We start from the raw sequence: 20,545 nt of genomic DNA on the forward strand, positions 1-20,545 counted from the left end.
ATTGTTAAAAGATGAGTAATAAATCTTTTCAGTTAATATTAGATTATGCCAGCCTGTCGTAGATGGAGAACCATCTGGTGGAGGTTCCAGACAATACACCCGGTTTCGTGACATGCGCACTCAGAATTTGTTCCCACGAAATGGGCTACTTGACCTTACTGTATCTTCTTTATACTGTGGTTATACTTTATACAGTGTGGTGACTTGGAACACACATCAATGCTAAAATTTATATTTTGTTATATTAGCTCCGCTATTTATTATAGAAGAAAATGTTATTAAAATTTTTTGTAGAGAAAAAAGTTCTGCATCCAATCATACCATTACAAACAATTTTGACTGGAGATAAAAAATCTAAAAAATATAATACAAAATACCCCACCACAGAAACTGCAATAACTTTTAATTCATGCTAATCATGGTTGGCCATGGATTAGTAAAAAAAATTGATTGCAAAGATACTATTGTTTATGGTTCATTTGTTAATCTGAGAAAATGTATTCCATGAAAGAAAAAGTTCTAATTATTAAATGGTATTACCCTAGATCATATATGTAACAGATATGTCGGGGTTATAGACTTTGAGGTTAACTTTTGTCAGGTTTACTACGCTGGCATCTAGTTGTTACATAAGGAGTCACGTCATAATACCCACTTGAATTGCATTAGCGACTGTGCTGCCGTCTCGTGTTCGTTTACGGTGGATGGATGGCGATCCTGGCGGTTGTTCTCTTCAAAGTGCTGCAGATTTTAACGTAACGAGGAGTTATCTGTTGCATATATGATCTCGGGTATTACACTGGCAACAGCAACTAACAAAATATGTCAGACGAGATTTTTTATAATAGAATTGGTTATTGTTTAGCAGCAAACATTTATTGTGATTTACTAATTTAACATGAAATAATGTAAACATTGGTATTTTCACTGTTAATCTGTAAAAAATGAATGCACATGTCACATTCGTTTCTCCTTTAAATTTTATCATAACTGGTTGGATCCTAAATTATTTTGTTTTAAACATAAATATCAGTTATCCGTGACCTACCGGTACTGTAATTAAGTTTTCATTAAAGACGTTTATAAATACTTTTTAATTTTAATTAATTCCAAAGACACTCGTAATCAAAATATTAAGTTAATAAAACAAATGGATGCAGAACTTTTTTCTCTATAAAAAACTTTAATAAGATTTTCTTCTATAATAATTAGGGGAGCCAATATAACAAAATATAAATTTTAGCATTGAAATCCCTATGTTGCACGTTCCAAGTCACCACCCGGTATAATGTAATGAACCAGAAGAAATGGGTGCAAAACATATCAATATTCATGACGCTTTAACAGACAGTGAGAACATAGTACAAAAATACTGCGAAGAATGGTGACAAATGATTTAATTGTCACTAACTAGAGTATTACATACTGAGAAACTATCAAGTTCAATCCAAGTTTCTTCCTTAATAGTTCATGAATGTTTCTCCCTTTAAAACTGATCTTGTTTTGACATTGCATAAATTTTAGAGTGATATGAATCAAAGCACACGTAGAATCGAAAGAATTGAGTGAAATCCATTCAGTTATCGTAGGGAATCCCCACAGTAGAAATAAAAGGTTTTCAATTCACAACACTATCTTCAAAATCATTCTCTGATAATTTGAGACATATTATAGCATATAATTATTACATCTCCTTTTTGTCAACACAATTCTAACATATGAGCTGTTCAGAGCAGAAGTGGTGTAAGTCAAAATTGGGTAATGAGGTTTAAAGTAAAAGTTCTGTAAAATACAGTGCAAAGTAGCAATTAATATGTCCTTGGTGCTATCCACTGACTACTAATAGTTTAAATAAATTGAATATTAATTGCTACTTTGCGCAGTATTTTACAGAATGTTTACTTTAACCCTCATTACCTATTTTTGACTTACACCACTTCTGCTCTGAACGGCTTATATAATAAACTAAAACGAACAAAGAGCAACTTTGAAAATTGTGTTGCATTACTAAAACCACTCTTGTTCAAGGATTATGATAAAATAAGACAAAAAAGCGATTATATACAGGTAACCTTCAATTTACAAAAGATAGCGATAATGATGACTTTAAAACCAGACGTTAAAATTGTACAACGAATTTTTAAATGCGCAACTATAAATACTAAAGACCTTCTGTGATACTGTCTACAACTGGAAGTCAAGTTCATATTGAAAAAAAGCATAATAGTATCTACTGTATTTCATTCTAAAATAATCAAAGAAAAATAGAAGAAAAAAAAGAAAGAAAATCTCGATTGTAAACTCTCCAAGTTTCTTTATGGATGAATAGAAAATCCTCAATAATGGATTTCTCAGACGTAAAATATCTGCATTATGCCACCATCAAAAAAGGTCAATGTAGGAGCCTTGTTAATGACACATACAAAAATAATTTTCAATCTGAGCATTTTGTTTTACTGAATTCAATTTATCTTCATAATTTTATACTTGTTACACTATTTATCTATAATTCATCAAATATGTTATTTTACATCCATGGCATTCATTTCGGAGGTTTGATAATACTGAAAATTCTTTAGAAACATCGTTGGCTACTCTTTCCCAAATGTCCAATGTCTCTTTGAGCAGTGGTTCCCAAAGGGAGTTGCGAGATTATTTTCAAAATAAAACAAAAACTACTTATTAACATATATTTCTTTTGAATTTAGAAACATAAAAAAGTTAAACATAAAAATCAAAAAAATCTTTCAGCAGTTACAAAGTAAGAAATAATTAACGTAATAAGTTCGTCTGTTTTTCAGAAGCTAGCCTCTCAAATCTGGACTAAGTATTTGATACACACACAGTGATACCATTTTCAAGTTTGAGATTTCTCGCTTTTCTTTTGATTGTATTCATAGACGAGCTGCTTAGTTTTCACGATTGTGAGGTTGCAAATGTTATAAAAAATTTAAGAGCTTTTTTTGCAAACTTGAGGTATTATTTTGATGCAAAACTGGTCTATGGGCTGCGATAAAAATGGTCTAGTGTCAACATTCCATCAGTAGCTACATATTTAAACGAGTTTTGCCTTCATATTTTTTGTTGGAATTTCATCCAGTTCAACACAGCGGATTCAGTATCCATCTGTGACTGTCGTAATTATTTTGAGCATCTTTCGGAAAATACTAAAAAAAAAAAAAAAAAACTGTTGTTAAAAAATCGTACTTCGAGGTATCTGCTGGTTTTGAGTAAAATTTTAATTCTTTACGATTTTACAGCAATTTGCATTTTTGGAATGGAGTCAGGAACAGCTGCAGTAGTGGGGGGGGGGGGTCACAAATTGAAATCTCGCGCCAAAAGTGGGTCACGGCTTCAAAACATTTGGGAACCACTGTCTTAGAGTAATAAACCATCTGCTGGTAAACTGTTCATTCATGATTGAGAAAAGTATTCATACCTATGAATTACAGTAGATATTCGAAATTATAATCACATACAAATCAAGCTTTCAGGTATAACTCCCTGTAAAGTTGAAATTATTATTATCGAAATTATTATAATCACATAGTTGCAGAGAACAATTTTCAAATCTGTGAATTTGTTACATTTTAAGCAGTTCTGTGCTACGATATGCTCAACCTTTTCACAGAACTGCTTTTGTGATAAATAACCTCTTACAAAGTCCAAATTTAATTCAATTTTTCTCAGTTAAACCATGCCGTTTTCTTTTCAGCATTTTACTCGACAGAAACCCATTCACAAACAACTTTGTCACTGAATAGTATACTATCATTCTATCAGGAACTGGATAATCCGAAAATTTTATACATTACAATTTTGCGGCACTTGCTCTATGAAGTTTGCTTGATGACTCTCACAAACGAAATTGGCTGTGTAGTACAAGATTACGCCTCATTTTTACAACATAATTACACCTCTAACTGCATTTGTCCAATCTTCTCTCGACATTATACACCCACTAGCTGCTGCTTATGCACGCAATAAGAATGAAATGCTAGTGGACAGAGGAGACTGGCACATTTTCTCAAGTCTTGTAGCAATTCTGAAGAACTTGCTTCTGTTATTTACGATAATTTTGAGAGGGGCCTGGAAAAAAAATTCATTGACTTCCCACTAACTTACATTAAGTAATTAAGTCAATAGTAAACAGGTTTCATTCTTTGAGAATAAAGTCCTGTCAAACTGAGGGTTACCTGTATATTCTTTATACAGATCTGTAATATAAAAGACAGTGAGTTACATCTGCATTAAATTAAACATATAAGAAGCTATGTACTTAATATTCACATACCAGATATATATCCAGTTCTGTTTTCTAATGTGTGCGTGTGAATACTAATAAGAAAAAGCAGGTGGATGAGTTACGTACATATTTGTTTACCTTCCTCATGCTATCTTCCAGGTTATCTTGTGAGGCAGATGAGGCATCTGCCCCAAGCTGACTGACAACTTTTCGTGCCAGGGTCTTTGTTACAGCAGATAGCATAACCCCTGGTGCAAGAATCGGCGTTTCTTTTTCTCCTTTGTCAGCTGCTCCCTGCTGCTGTTGCAACAGTACTCGCATTTCATGGATTTCTGATTCTAGTCGTTCATTTGCTCGTCGGAGTCGTTTTACTTCTGATTCGAACTTACTTCGTGACGTACTGGATTCTTCTACAGTTTCTGTTTCGTAAAATAATCACTATATAAGTAACTGCATAACAAAATCACTGTTGCAAAATGAACAACTGAGGACAGCAGAAACTTCTAAACAAACTCTTCAAAATAAAAGCAAAAACAGTAGTAACAGCAATTTTTTGTGTGTGTTTTTTTTTTTAAATTTAATAATGCTTTCAACTCAAATATCTGGGAGCAACAGTAACAAATATAAATGATACTCAGGAGGAAATTAAACGCAGAATAAATATGGGAAATGCCTGTTATTATTCGGTTGAGAAACTTTTATCATCCAGTCTGCTGTCGAAAAATCTGAAAGTCAGAATTTATAAAACAGTTATATTACTGGTTGTTCTTTATGGTTGTGAAACTTGGACTCTCACTTTGAGAGAGGAACATAGGTTAAGGGTGTTTCAGAATAAGGTGCATAGGAAAATATTTGGGGCTAAGAGGGATGAAGTTACAGGAGAATGGAGAAAGTTACACAACACAGAACTGCACGCATTGTATTCTTCACCTGACATAAATTAGGAACATTAAATCCAGACGTTTGAGATGGGCAGGGCATGTAGCACGTATGGGCGAATCCAGAAATGCATAAAGAGTGTTAGTTGGGAGGCCGGAGGGGAAAAAGACCTTTAGGGAGGCTGAGATGTAGATGGGAAGATAATATTAAAATGGATTTGAGGGAGGTGGGATATGATGATAGAGAATGGATTAATCTTGCTCAGGATAGGGGCCAATGGCGGGCTTATGTGAGGGAGGCAATGAACCTGCGGGTTCCTTAAAAGCCAGTCAGTAAGTAAGTAAGTAAGTAAGTAATGCTTTGAACTGCAGACACGTTATCCAGGGTTAAAATTCAATGTGAGAAGAAATAGCCAACAAATTTTGCTTACAGCGCTCTATCAGGAATAGGATTCGTCTATATATCATAAATCAAGAATACAAGCCTCCAGTATTTTAAAATCCATTGCCATTGGCTCAGTTCGAAAACCTCAGATTCAATGGCTATTATGGTGACTGCTAGACCACCAAAGTACAGTAGTATGTTCTGTGTGTGATTTACCTTACCTCAAAAGAAATTGAATTTTCTTCACAACTATAGCAGGTAGACAAACAAAATTTTCATCAATCACAAAACAGACCTTGCTGAGGGATTGACAACCACAATAAGTAACTAGAATTATTTTCTCTCAGTTGACAATAATTAAAAACTGAAGTGACAAATTTTTACATTTTTTTTCTGTCTGGTACCATTTTCTCAGAAACCATATATCAGAACTTCAGGAAAATGTGATACACAATGTTTATTAGTAGTTTGACATTACTGGTGAAAGCTTTTATGACAAGGTCATATCGTTTTTTAAATTATTAGCTTAATAAAAATAATGATTATGTTCATTGATAAATTAAAAGATATATGTAACTAGTCGGTGATGTATGCAATGGAGTGGAAAAAGAACTGGTCACCCTACTCCATTAGCTCTTGATCTAGTTGCCTCATAAGTGGTGCCTTCTTGGTATCGCTTGTGAGGTTCAGACCTGTTTTCGGACAGTTGACTCAACAACAACAATAAATTGAGACTTTATGTTATAAAAGCTTTCATCTACATGTCAAACTATAAATAAACATGTATGTAAAATTTTTCATTAGTTCTGACAAACAGTTTCTGAGAAAATGGTACCAGACGATACAAAATAAATGAATAAATGAATGAATGAACGAACGAATGAATAAATAAATAAATAAACCATCACTGTCAACAGAAAGAAAATAATCCTAATTATTTATTATGGGTATCAATCAACTCAGCAGGTTCTATTTTATGATTGATGAAAATTTTGTTTATGTGTCTGCTATAGTTCTGAAGAAAACTAAATTTTTTCGAGATATGTTAAAGTATATAGAACAGCAGGCAAACTCTACCAGGTGTCCATACATAATTTTTTAATGGTTCATTTCACATAAACTATTGCTAAAAAATATATCAAAAGCAGTTTAACTTTCTTTCAACTTTTTCTTAAATTACAGTGGAATTAAACCAATAACTGACTTGTAACATTATAAGTGCAGGAAAGAGAGAGCAGTAGTGTCTTAATGTCCAAAAAGGGAGGGGAAGAGATGTTGCCATGGAAACCTTTGGACATCTTCAAATGTCACTAGTCAGGTTTCCACTTAAATAAAGAAATTAAGAAAGTTCTGACTCAGTTATACAGACTAAAAGCAATACAATGGTTTCCATCATATGGAGGTCTTACCTTAACATTTTCGTAAACCACCATTAAGTGCTTTGCTGTTACCTGAGAAGCATGTGGTTCACCAACTCCAAAAAAAAAAAAAAAAAAAAAAAAAAAAAACACGCACGCCCCCCCCCACACACACACACACAGTTTCAGTGTATTATAGTCAGTCTAATAAACACCACGTCTGAAGAATAATATTGGTAATGTGTGTGTGTGTCATGTATAAGAAATTCTGTGTGTCATGTATAAGAAATTCAATGCCATAAAATAACAGGCAGACAATTTAGCTAAATTGCACTGGGATGCTAGACTTGAAATAACAGTGTGTGTGTGTGTGTGTGTGTGTGTGTGTGTGTGTGTCTCTCTCTCTCTCATGCCTACCCACTTCACTTGCGTTATTCGGGTTCCGCATGCTGTGGATAGATGGTATAACTGTAAATCAACTGAAATTGGTCAACTTCCTAAATATCTAAAGTTACAGACAATGCAGTACAGTAAAAGAAAACTCAGAATTTTATATGATATTCTTTATTTCTTTGTTAAATATGCAACTAATTAATTCATATTAAGAAAACCAACAACAGTAAAAAGTATTACTGCAACTGTGTAAATAGGAAAAAGTTACACATGCACACATGTGTCAATATTAGAATTAATGCAGCTACAATATCAACTGAAGAATTCAGTTGCACTGCACTTGAAACAGCAACTACAAGCCTCATTCTCAAGTTTATGTGATAAGTAAAATTAATATTCGCGACACTAAAATTAAGTGATAATATACCTTTAGAATCAAGAATATACAAATTATATTTTATTTTACTTTCGAATACTTGAAATAAAACTCAATATACTATAATCTCTTATATTTTATATTACGAACCCTCGTCAATGTCATAATTTTATCATGATCAACATTTCCATTTTCAATAATTTCGAGGGAAAAATTGTTCCAGGGCCGGGTGCGAACCAGGTTAAACATACCAACACTCTACCAACTGAGCTACCCGGGAACTCTACCAGACACCGATCCAATTTTTCCCTCTATATCCACACATCTCAAAGTGAGCTGACAACTGTCAAGCAACCAACATTGAGTGCACACTAACTCTGTGTGACTTAAATTGTGGTTTTCTGTGACCACTGGTAACTAAGGCTTTCGTGGTTCGAATCTGCTTGGGAAGAAAACTTTTTTTGTTTCTTATTCAAATTTATTCCCAATACTTTTCGACTGCAGCAATATTTTACTATTTAATTAACTTATTACTCCCAGAACATGAATTGTACCAGCAATCGAAACATATTGGGAATAAATTTGAATAAGGAACAAAGAAAAGTTTCCTTCTCAGGCAGGATTCGAACCACGAAAGTCTCAGTTACCAGTCCATCATGCTCTGGAGTGAACAAGGCTCTGAAATCAGCTATAAGGATCGGTCTGGTTTTTTTTTTTTTTGCCACTACTGTACTCTATGAAACCTTTGTCATTAGTGCAAATGGTTGCAAGTCAGATGGTCATAGGGCGATAGGTATCTATAATATTACACATATGTAAGCAATTGCCATAAGTATGGTACCGATGATACTTTCCATTCATTGCAGTCCATAAACATAATATAATATAAGTTCTGTTCTATACACTGAATTAAAATTTAATAACAAAAATACAAGTACTGCAGCAAAGAACTATAACTAGCAAAACAATTTTCTGTTTCGAATTGTTAAAGGAAAACAAATGTTAACATCTTTACTAACTTATACAAACATACCTTGTACAATTTGTTGAAGGGAAGCAATTTCTTCCTGGCACTTCCTTTTCTCATCTTGCAGGTCACTTTCCATACGAAATCCCGCTACAACTAATTGACTTTTTGCTTCATCTAATTCAGAACTTAGTTTTTTCACATCTGTCAACAGTCGATTTTGCTCTGTAGCTCCCCGTTTTAATTCCTCTGTAATTATTGAGACTTTATAGTCGGATAACAGAATAATATAACATTGCATATTTTCATTAAACATTAAAACATCTGACTGACACAATGCCAAATTGACAACTAGCACTATGCTTACTGTGAACACAAAAGTTCATAGAAATTAAATACAACATACTCATGACGTGTACTTATGACGAAGACATAACATAACATAATATAATGTGAGAAATCTATGGGAAATGGATAAAGGACCTAAAAACAAACAAACAAATTCATGTAAATGCATAGTCAATGTCTTTTTGTTCCTTAATTACTGGTACTGTTTAGTTTATATACAACTTTGTCACATCTTTGTTCATAAATTCCATGCATAATTCTACAGATAGTGCTAAAAATGGCCTCTAACTGTTACATCATGGACTGCCTTACACTCTCCCATATTCCAGGTGTCTATTGTATCTGCTGACATCCTTCACTACGCTGGCGAAAAATTTCAATGTTCTCATTAGATCCTTAACACACAATTGTTTTTGAATGTCCTCATATGTAAGTCAATCAGGGAACAGAAAATTCAGGATGGTGGTCCCCCATGACCTATCCATTCATTAGGAAGTCAATGACTTAAGAGTTGTTCTAACACGACTCACTGATATAATAACTATTCTACATTAAATTAAAAATACCTGAAATTGAAGAACAAAGCGAAGTTGACTTTATACTTAAACTTCTTTGCGTGTTTTTGGGTACTCTATTCATTCACCAAAGATTTCCCACATATTAGTTAATATCCTGTATAATACATTAATAGTTTTCTGCTCAAAGGCAAACCCAGCATTCTCCAATCTTCCGTCTTTTCCTCCTTACTTTCAGTGTCCGCAAATGATTATAATATACCGGTAAAGGCTTTTGATAGAATGGATTGAAATGAACTTATAAGGATCCTGAAGAATACTGGTGTGGACTGGAAAGAGAGAAGGCTGTTCAGTAATCGCTATAAGAAATGGCGAGTCAAAGTCAGGATAGACAAAGAAATGTCAGAGGGAAGTGGAATAGGGACAAGAGTACGACAAGGATGCCATTTATCACTTACATTGTGCAACATCTATTTGAAGGATTTAGCGAAGAATTGTTTTCAGAACAAGGAAGTACATTAGGAAGAAGAAGAATAAAGTACATAAGATTTGCTAATGATACGGTGTTGTTAGCAGTTGAAGAGACAATGATAGTAAGAGGCATGCTACTGGAGCTAAATGGCAGCCGGCAGTTTGGAATGAAGATACATGTAAACAAGAAGAAGACCATGGTTATCAGAAGAAAAATAAAGAAGGTAAACGTGCGAAGTCGAAATGAATCAGTAGAACAAGTGGTTGGCTTCAAATACTTGAGATGTTCTTAAGTAGTAACATGAGCTGCAGCCACGAAGTCAAAAAGAGGACAGCAATGGCAAATGAATCCTTTAATAAAAAGAAGTATCGTCTACATATCTCTCGAAAAAGAATTAAGAGAGAGACTAGTGAAGTGCTTTGTGTGGAGTGTGGCATTGTATGAGGCAGAAATATGGGCATTACAAAGAAGTGAAGAGAAACGACTGGAACCATTTGATATGTGGGTATGGAGAAGAATGAAATGTGTAAAATGAAGAGACAAAATAAGGGATAAAGATGTTAGGAAGAGTGGCTGAAGAAAGAATAATGCTGAAAATAATCAGGAGAGAGAAAGAAACTGCCTACTGTAGGATGCACTGGATGCAATGGTGAATGGGAGAAAAGTTTGGTTAGAAGATATCAGATGATAGACAACATTAAGATATATGGATTTTATGCATAGGCTAAGAAGAAGACAGAAAATAGGGAAGATTGAAGAATGATGGGTTTGCAGTGGAAGAACTGGCATTGGGCAGAAAACTATGAATGGCATAATTAAATATAATATAATATATGATATAACCCTGATTGAGGTTCTGGCTGAGATGTATATCTATTATCAGGTAGTACATTTCACTTGACGATACATTTGTCAGAGGAAGAACAATAATTGTTTGTATACATTTGAAGTCTGATTAGTGTAATTTGTTACTAGTCAGTGATGTATGCAATGGAGGATTGAAAGGAACTGGCCAACCTATCTTTTATCTTCTGGCTTAGTTGTCTCATAAGCAATGCCTTATTGGTGTTACTTCTGAGGTTCAAACCTGTATTCTGACAGTTCACTAAATAACAATATATGGTAGGCCTAATCTTTAGTTAATTATGAAAACTGTTATCTTTAAAATGCGAAAGAATATACAAAAGCATTAAGTTTTTGTCTAATAATGACGAAGTTTCCGTAAGTAGCTAATTGTCTTATGATCTGGTACACATATTTTTGGCGAATGCATTCTACGCACATGCACACAATCTTATTTTCTCTTAACTGTTCCAACAGACTTGATAAGAAGGCCTATCAAATTCAGATTTTAGGGTATTTTTTTATTATTTCTTGTTCCTTACATTTCACATTGCAAGCTAATTTTTCACTTCCTCATTACACGAAGTAAGAACAACAAAATACCGTAACAAATAAATTTACATAACACTTCAATAAGTAATTTACTGTAACCCTCGTTCAAGTAACTGTTATCACGAAAAGACAGATGAACGATATGAGACAACTGACAGAATCAAGGAAGTAGAGGTGACTGAGAGAAGCAACAGCAGATCACACACATCAGGATAACGTGTGAAATCAAAACAAGCAACAACAGGGAACACTCTGCTTCTGCCACGGTAGCAGCACAAACTTCACAGGTCGAGCAAGATGGTTGCCTTGGCAACGGAGAGAAGACTTCCCCCTCCCCAACAACTGCCACTCACAAACATCTTAATCAGACAATAGTGAGCGAGAAATGGCTTGTAAATTTTGAATAAAGGCGTTTCATTCAGAGGCAGACTTTTCTTATAACCTATATATCTACGAGGTCGTATCTCCTGACTTTATTTTCCTTCTAAATAAACCATGAGGAGGATCTTTAGAGAATCCTGCTGAATTGAATCACAGGTATAATACCAAGTATCACGGCTAAGATTACAGAACTGATATACTTTGAAAGACAAAATAATTTAGACCAGATCAGATTTAGAATGAAGGGGAGATAACTTAGATTAATCATGAGGATTTGTCATTCTTCCTTCCTCATTTCAATCACACAATAGTAATCACTGTACGGGAGAAGTTTACAAACCTGAAAAAAAGGTATCTCATCAGTGGTAGTGTCATATTTCTACTATAAATGTGAATACGTCAATTAAATGTCATTTCACCCCCTCTGATCTGATTAACTGGTTGGGTTTTTTCCGAGGTTTTCCCCAACCATAAGGCAAATGCCAGGTAACCTTTTGGCGAATCCTCGGGCCTCACCTCATCTCACTACATTTCGCCAAAATATTGTAAAAAATTGTAGAAAATTGCAAAATTGTAATTGTAATTGTAATCTTGTAAAATGCTCACTTGTTCCACATCTTAAAAAGCTTCATTGCTAATGTAAGATCTATGGAATATAACAAATGAAATGAAATTAAAAAAAAAAAAGTTATTTTCAGGATCATTAGGAAGAAGAATATTTATTCCTTTACGAAGACAGGAGAAGCCAAGAGGCCCCAAAGAGCTTCATATGGTTTTGTGACGAAATAATTTGTAATGCATTATGAATTATACCAATCAGTTAATTTCCTTAAAAAAAAAAAAAGTTAAAGCAATATCAACATTTGAAGAATTGTAACTGGAATTTATTATTCGTTAAAACACAATCCATGTTTATTTAAGAATTACTGAAACTATTACTACACTTTTCATTCATGTTTATTTTGGGAATTTCTTATTGTTAGTAGCTATATTTGTTCGAAAAACTAACATTATATAATTAATGCTATTCTGGTATATATTACGAATTCCAAAGGTATACTACGTTCGTTGTATTTAGTATTTATTGCTACATAAAATACAAAATAAATACATATTATCGATGTAGTGCTCACCCATTTGAGCAAGCTCATGTTCAGGGGCGGTTCCTATAAATAACTATTTTGTACTAAAGGACATAACAAAGATGCAATAAAATTACAAAATCAATACAATTATTACAAAACAGGGATAATTACGAAGATAAAAATAGAGAATCAAGTCAAGAACAGAATATAAGTTGGAATGAATAAATACTATACTGAAATTAAGAAAAAAGAAAAAAAGGAAAAGGGGACTAAATTATTTAAATCTTTTATTAAATTTGTTAAACTCAAAATAACCTAGGTCAGGATTCATTATCAAAATAGAGTTGTATAACCTTGACCTGAAGTCTGGCTATGATTTATTCCAGAGGTTGTGTAACATTTAGGTTCAGCTAAAGGGCATGTCAAATTTCTTCTGGTAGGATAAACATGTTGTTTCTTCTATACATTTCAGACGATTTTTATGATAATATTTTAATAATGTATATTTATATAGCCTATTTGTTCAATTTATTTTACAGCTAAATTGAACATCAATAATGTTACCCAAGAAGCTTACGCCCAAGATATTAAGAGCAGAACACAAGAGAAACACTGGCAAAGAAATATCTTAGAAATACCAAATAGACCAAGAAATGAAGCAATCGCAAAGTTCCGCTTACGCACTGGGCATGACTGCCTAGCTCAACACCTCCATCATTTTGACTTACTACCAGACCCAAAATGTACCTTGTGTGACCTACAAGAAGATATGAACAGGGACCACCTACTTTGCTGTCCAACCTTAACCAAAGCGAGGAACTTAATGAGACAATGAAGGACATTTTCTTCTCCTTTTGCATTCTATGTCTTTTTTTATTTTTTTTTTATATTAAAATTCTTGTGTTTAGGTCAAAGATGTAAATCTCAGTAGGCCTACCTGTCATTGGAAAATAAATAAATATCTGTTCAATTTGGAAAACATTAAAATCGGAATAAATCAAATTTGTTGAATAATCAATTGACCCGTTTAAGCAAATTTTAATTATCCACTTTTGAAGCAATATGAGTGGAGAAAGTGTAAATTTTGTTGCTTCTCCCCATCTGAGTATACCATACTGGATGACAGATTGAACCAAACCTAAATAAAGTAATTGCACAATATTTTTAGGGATGTACGAGCGCCATGAAGGTGCTTGGGGGACCGCAGGACTTGGTACTCTATTTGATAGAGGACTGAGTGAACCTCCGGGCTGTTCTGGAAGTTTTGAAAACGAAAAAAATTCCATCACCACTCGGAATTGAACCCAGGACCTTCGAGTCTGTAGCCAGTTAATAATAATGTAAGAGATCAGTTATTATCTTAAGAAATGTTTCAGGACTGCTTGCAGGTTTTCATCTCAGAGGCAAAACACTTCCTCGGCATGCATGATATTAACTCTTAAGAATAGCTAATTTATATAAGTAACTTTTGTGTTGGTTAACTCTCCTCCGATATATTGTAACGAAACCAGCGCACATGGAAAATATACAGTAATTAATGAACACAATATGTTTAAGAGATCAAGATACCATAGGCCTAAAATATTTAAAACTAACAACTCCAATACAATGTCTTCATGAATACTAGGGGACATAGGCAATAACAGCTGAACAGAAGTTCAACCTTTTTACAATTAAAAGTATACTAATTTTATTTCTTTCTTAAACAAGAGAAATGTTAACACTTACCTGTGAAAGTTTATTTCAAACAACGTATAATTAGTTTTTGGTAATTATTTACTTCAGGGATACCGTACCTGTAGGCCTATCTTGCTTGTGGAAATAATTAAACAAGTGGTCAGCGACATAATAAATAATGGGGTATGTGGACATCGTGAACGATGAGTGAAAGTAAATAATTAGTTTTGTTTTTATATTGTAGCAAGCAATATATACCACCAAAAAGCATGTCGAGAAAGTGTGGTTGGAAGGTTTTAGGGCGAACTTAACCTAAATTAAATTAAACTAACCTAACTTCCGAAGAGTAAGGAGTAGTCTAAGGTATAGCTGGATGGTGGTCGCATAGAAAGAAGTAGAGAAATAGTGAATAAGAACAGTATCACTAAAGTAAATAATTATAATGCTACAATCACACAATACATAAATTCTCCCATCTACAAGTTAGCATATTTACAACTAATAAGGTCTAATAGCCTATATAACAACAGCAATGATTAATTATACATGAAAATGTAAATATTGTTTTATAATTCAGAATAAACCTCAACAATGCTGAACGAAAGCACACTTTGTTCAACCTATCAATACTCCAGCTCAACATATGTTGTGGTATCATTATAGCAAAACGTTAAAAAGCATAGCATTCAAAATACTGTAATTCGCTCTATCTAACAACAGTTATGAGTTCTATACTATTATATATAAATGTTTAAGTTCTATTAATAAAGAAATACCCTAATGAACCTAACATATTTTTTTCTCATTTAGGCTATTTCCACGAATCTAATAATTTAAGAACAAAACTGTGCTACAGTCAACTTCTACCTGCAGAAATTCATAATATGAAATATACCATTAAGATAACATAGTATTAATAAAATAAAGTGAGCCTACCTTCTTTTTGCAAATAGAGCTCTTTCATTTTGGCTCTCTGGTGGCCGAATTCTTCACGGATTTGTTGTTTCTCTTCTTCTAATTTTTCAATTTTCTCCAACAGAGCTTGAATCTTCACATTTAAATCTACAATGTCAAAGTATGGTTATGAATAGCCTAATGTCTAAAAGCACAAATGTATACAAATGACTGAAATGTCAAAACAACACACTGAACTTACCTTCTTCATCCCCATCAGATTTTGTGCTCAAGGCCTCTACTTCACTTGATGTATCCATATTTTAAATGTGATTTAATGTTACAAATGCTTATAATAACATTTAAAAAGTCTATTTTACACAAGTGTTACACAGCAAAATAAAGGAAGAAAAACTGAGACCGAGAGATAATCACATCATGTCGGGCGCGGCTTTTCAACCGCAACTTGTAACTAATGATATGACCAATGCTTTTCACATACACGTGGAATCAGAAACATAAATAACAAAGTCCTTCAAGAATTTTTTCCACACTGGCTTCCTTCAGCATGATTTATCATCACGTTTATCATCATTCCTCTCCATCAATGAATATCGATCGGCAACATTTGATTAAATCGATATAACTAATCTTTCGATAAAAAATTAAAGTCGATAACTGTAACGACTGTCTTTACGTCTTTACGTTGTTAGAAAAAGTCTCTCACAGATGGCACATGGTATTATATCGATACATCGTTGCGCTGACGTTTTCTGACAGGAATGTCGTGAGCATAGAGAGCCCGGCTATTTAAAAACGGCTCATACAGCGTCATCATGAGGTCAGCGAGTTCAATAAATTAACAAAAAAAAATATATATATATATAGGTGGAAATTTAGTTTAAAAATGGGATTTTAAGTACACATGGAACTCTGTGCATCATAATGCACACTTAATTCCCGATTTACCACGAAAATCATCTGTAGCTGCATTTAGATTGGCAACAGGCCATGATTGTTTGGCCAAACACCTGCATAGAATTGGAATATATCAGTCCCCTAACTGCCCATTGTGCAACTCAAACCAAGAAATGGATTCGGAACACCTCAAAATCTGTGCTTCAGTGGCTGACCATGATAATATCTTTGAAAAATATTGGAGAGCAAGAGGTCAAATGACTTTGTTGTCAAACACCTGGCATTAGAAAACAACATTATTTCATTTCTACAATAATAATATATTCTGCATCATGACGTGCATATGTACATGGCGATGGTCTGGTTTTATATTTAATATAACTGTTTGAAGAACAGCTGCCTCAAGGTTCGGAAAACATAGGACATTTCTTACAACTGGTCCTAAAACACACTCTGTTCATGCTATAGGTATCCAATAAACAAAACTCAGTGCGCAGAAACCAGCAGGCGTGACTGTCTCGCACAGATGACATATGCTCCCGTTCCCAGCATGTTCTCACGCCTGCTGCAGGGGGATAAGAGGGGTATAGCATGCGCGACACGAGAAGTTCGAGCTGAGTTTTGCTTGTAGGACACCTATAGTATGTAACTGAAATCAATAAAAGTTTTAAATTATTCTGACAGTCATCACTGAATTGTCAATAGCTTGTAACATGTTGAAATTTCAGTGCTATTGTTTGCCATAAATACTGAATTCCAGTAGTAGGTCCTTTCACTCCTTAGAAGAACATAGGGCGACAATGAGAGACCTCCCTCTGACATGATTGACTGCCATTAGCTAAATTTTTCTCCATTTTCTCCCAAAACTCTCCACCTCTTCCTTTACAGATCTCCTCCATGTCTCTCTTCAGCATCCTACCTCAAGACCTTGATGAAGCAAAATATTGAATTATTGCTGCAATTGCATTTATAAACAGAGATGTGTTGAAGAGGTGTGGAAAGAATTTGTGTTGATATGTAAAGAGGGGTTTTCATATATTTGATAACACATTCTCAAGGGGGGGGGGAAGGAAAGCCTCTGCATTATAATCCACAGTTAATTCCCGATTTACCACGAAAATCGTCTATAGCTGCATTTAGATTGGCAACAGGCCACGACTGTTTGGCCAAACACCTGCATAGAATTGGAATATATCAGTCCCCTAACTGCCCATTGTACAACTCAAACCAAGAAATGGATTCAGAACATCTCAAAATCTGTGCTTCAGTGGCTGACCATGACAATATCTTTGAAAAATATTGGAGTGCAAGAGGTCATATGACTTTATTGTGAAATGCCTTGCATTAGAAACACTTTTAAGGCCTAACAACAGGTGTAAATACAGCAAAAAAACACGATTGTGCAAAAAATAAAATTACATTTTGGATAGTATTATTTGGTATTAGCAGAGAAACGTTGAACAATGAAAAATTGTTTCTAAGGAAACATTCTTGATTATTAAAAATGAAGCACATGCAATTTTTTCGACACAAAATATAAAAATTCGGCGATATTTTACAGAACACACGAACTAGAAGTCTAATCATTAAAGTGAAAGTAACACAGATTCACATTATGAAAAATATCAAGGTCCTACACAGCCAGTGATAATTTAAATGATTAAAAATAAATCATTTCAAACATTTTACCATTTTTTTCCGCATGTTTATTTTTCATTTTATGCTCATGTGAAGAACTGACAGCACTCTTCCTGAGATATTAAGAAAATAAAGGAGATAGAGGCTTTAAATAGGGTAAAATAAATAAAATATTTGGTAATTTTCTAGGAAACGTAGTTCCACATAGACTAGTCTTACACTAAACCCAGACTTTGTGTATACAAGGTATACTAAATTAAACTAACCTAACTTAACCTAACCTGTCATAGATTCACGAAAAGTTAGGTTAGTTTAGGGTTTCAGTATACCTACCCTGCATACACTAAGTTTAGGTTTAGTGTAAAAGTCGTCTATGTGCAACAGCATTTTCTAGCAAACAAATTCATTTTACGCTAAAAATTTTAGTTTGAAATAGATATATATATCCATTGAACACATATTCACTGAAAACCGTCTAGTAAGTCCAGCCCCAGTTGATAAGTAGACTGTATTTTTCTATAATGATGCAATAGAGGGACCACCAAGCAGCAAGGCAGCACTGGTGAGGAAAGGATTTGTGATGGTATTTCGCTAGCAGTGGACCAATGGGGAGCTCTTCACGCAACTGCAGCTTGGACTAAAGTGGCAGGGCCCTCAAGAGTGATGGGGCATGGATCTGTGAGCAGCCAATGACTTCCGACACTGGTAACCTTGACAGTACTGATTGGATGCCTCTGAAGCAGCAGTTGCTTGACCAATAGATCGCACTGGGACTAGCAAAAGAGAGAAAAAAGGTGCACAGCAGGCTATGTACCACAACTTTCCTAAGCCAGGTGTATCCTGGTCGGGGATTTAGTCTTTTTTTGAGAAGAACCTAGATGCACTAAAGGTAAGCGTACTATAAACACCAGAGAACCCACAGACCCTTAAGTTAGTAAAGTGACCTTTCATTAGGCAGCTCTCCCAGATTCCCTTGGTCGACTAAACACTGAATTCAGGGACTTGTACTCCCCAGTTCCTGCTCCTACTAAGCAAACAGGACCATATCACAGTCTACTATATACAGTCACGAAGCTTGAGTTTTGAGGATGCTAAACAATAGACTGTGACGGTACTATTTTGCATTGCCTGTAATGAGGCGATATTAGCGATCCTAGTGGTGAGCAACTATCTAATGTTTGCATATTTACTACGTATTGAGCTTCGCGACTGTATATACTAGACTGTGACCATATTAAGACAAGTTATATTAAAAAATTCTCTCAGTGGACAGTGGAGAACACTTCATTCAACCTTGGAGGCGAATAAAGGCACTTCTTGCATCTCTGGCAGTAGAGAGTAGAGTAGAATAGAAAGCAGGCAAACATTACCCACTTTTCTTATTTACTATATATAATACAAAGTTTTTTTGCTGAATTTTTATGAAAACATCACTCTAATACTAATAATAAATTAATTTGCTTCATAATAAGAGCTTCTAGTCCGTAACACCTACGATTTTAATCTAATTATTTTTTTAGTCACCACAGTGGTCTAGTGCACACCTGGGCATAAAGGAGAAGAAAAAAGGAAAACCGATACCCCTGCCCAAGTTTTTTCTACTTCACCACTTTAGAAACAAACATAAATTAAAGCACTGTGCATCAGTGGTGGATTTTAGGTGACCAGTGAAAGCCAAAAGCTATGATGCATGCCTTATTCAATCCGTCACTTAGCAATGATTGTCTTCAGGTCTATTCGTATCGGTTGATACATAACTGTCTCTGCCGGAATGTGGAGGAGGGAGTGGGGAGTTAAGGAGTAATCTGCAGTACCTCAATTGAGCTATTTACGCCCAGGCCTTGTCTAGTGGCTAGAGCGCGGGAATTATAATCCTGTAGACTCAGGTTCGATCCCTGGCACACCCTCAATTTATAACTTGTGTTGGGCAAGCCCATGGCCCAATGAAACCTAGCAGCATCGCAAAGCTGGTGTCACATTGCAGTCTTCTGAGTTAATTTCCAGCTCATGGGATGCACAATGGGCCATTTGTGCCTAAGTGCTACAGTTGAAATATACAGCCTTAAATCAAAAGAAGAAGAAGCCTGAAGTCCAGGTAACACTGGGGTTTCCTCCAGGAGCTCCAGTTTCCCTGTGGCATCCCAACAAATCTCCATATTGCAGGTGTAACGTAGACCAGTTTCCTATGGTGCAACCTGGGCAACAATTGTTGGTAAATTGGTGACTGATGAACAGTCAAGTACCCGCCATTAATTAAAAAAATAATAATATTTTAAGTTCTTTTAAATTATTACTCCACTTTTAAGATAATAAAATCACATGCTGTTTATGTCTGAAGTAACTCTACTTTAACCACTATAGTCGCTACACTGTTATTCCCAGCGTGACTCCTCCTCTTTGCTTATGTCTTAGGAAGTGAAGGCTCTATAAAGTCTAGGTAAGTAGTATCGTTCGCCATTTTTGTTCTTTCGTTGCCGAGCTATCATACGAGGAATCTATTTGGCACACTGTTAAACATTATCATGTCGTAGCTCCTATGATAATAAATCAAACGCACTGTAATTCAGCAAATAACGTCTTCGTGTGCTTTCTGCAAACACCAACGAAAGAGCCAAAATG

The 20,545-nt window shown here is 34.6% G+C and overlaps 1 protein-coding gene across 2 annotated transcripts in view; it reads right to left on the reverse strand.

The window, feature by feature from the left end:
• Rbpn-5 (Rab GTPase-binding effector protein rabaptin-5) overlaps positions 1-15,988 on the reverse strand; it is a 50,845-nt gene extending 34,857 nt beyond the window's left edge. Inside the window, exons 1-4 of one of the 2 annotated variants that reach the window (XM_069847027.1) lie at positions 15,633-15,988; positions 15,413-15,538; positions 8,670-8,852; positions 4,385-4,665 (exon numbers count right to left, since the gene is read on the reverse strand). In XM_069847027.1, coding sequence (XP_069703128.1) covers positions 4,385-4,665; positions 8,670-8,852; positions 15,413-15,538; positions 15,633-15,690 — 648 coding nt within the window. In that variant the 5' untranslated portion in view covers positions 15,691-15,988. Of the gene's footprint in view, positions 1-4,372; positions 4,666-8,669; positions 8,853-15,412; positions 15,539-15,632 lie in introns of both variants that reach the window. The other variant, XM_069847026.1, reaches the window with a different exon arrangement.
• Between the last annotated feature and the right edge of the window lie 4,557 nt (positions 15,989-20,545).

The sequence above is a fragment of the Periplaneta americana genome, chromosome 15, assembly GCF_040183065.1.
Source record: "Periplaneta americana isolate PAMFEO1 chromosome 15, P.americana_PAMFEO1_priV1, whole genome shotgun sequence".
Classification (NCBI taxonomy): Eukaryota; Metazoa; Arthropoda; class Insecta; order Blattodea; family Blattidae; genus Periplaneta; species Periplaneta americana.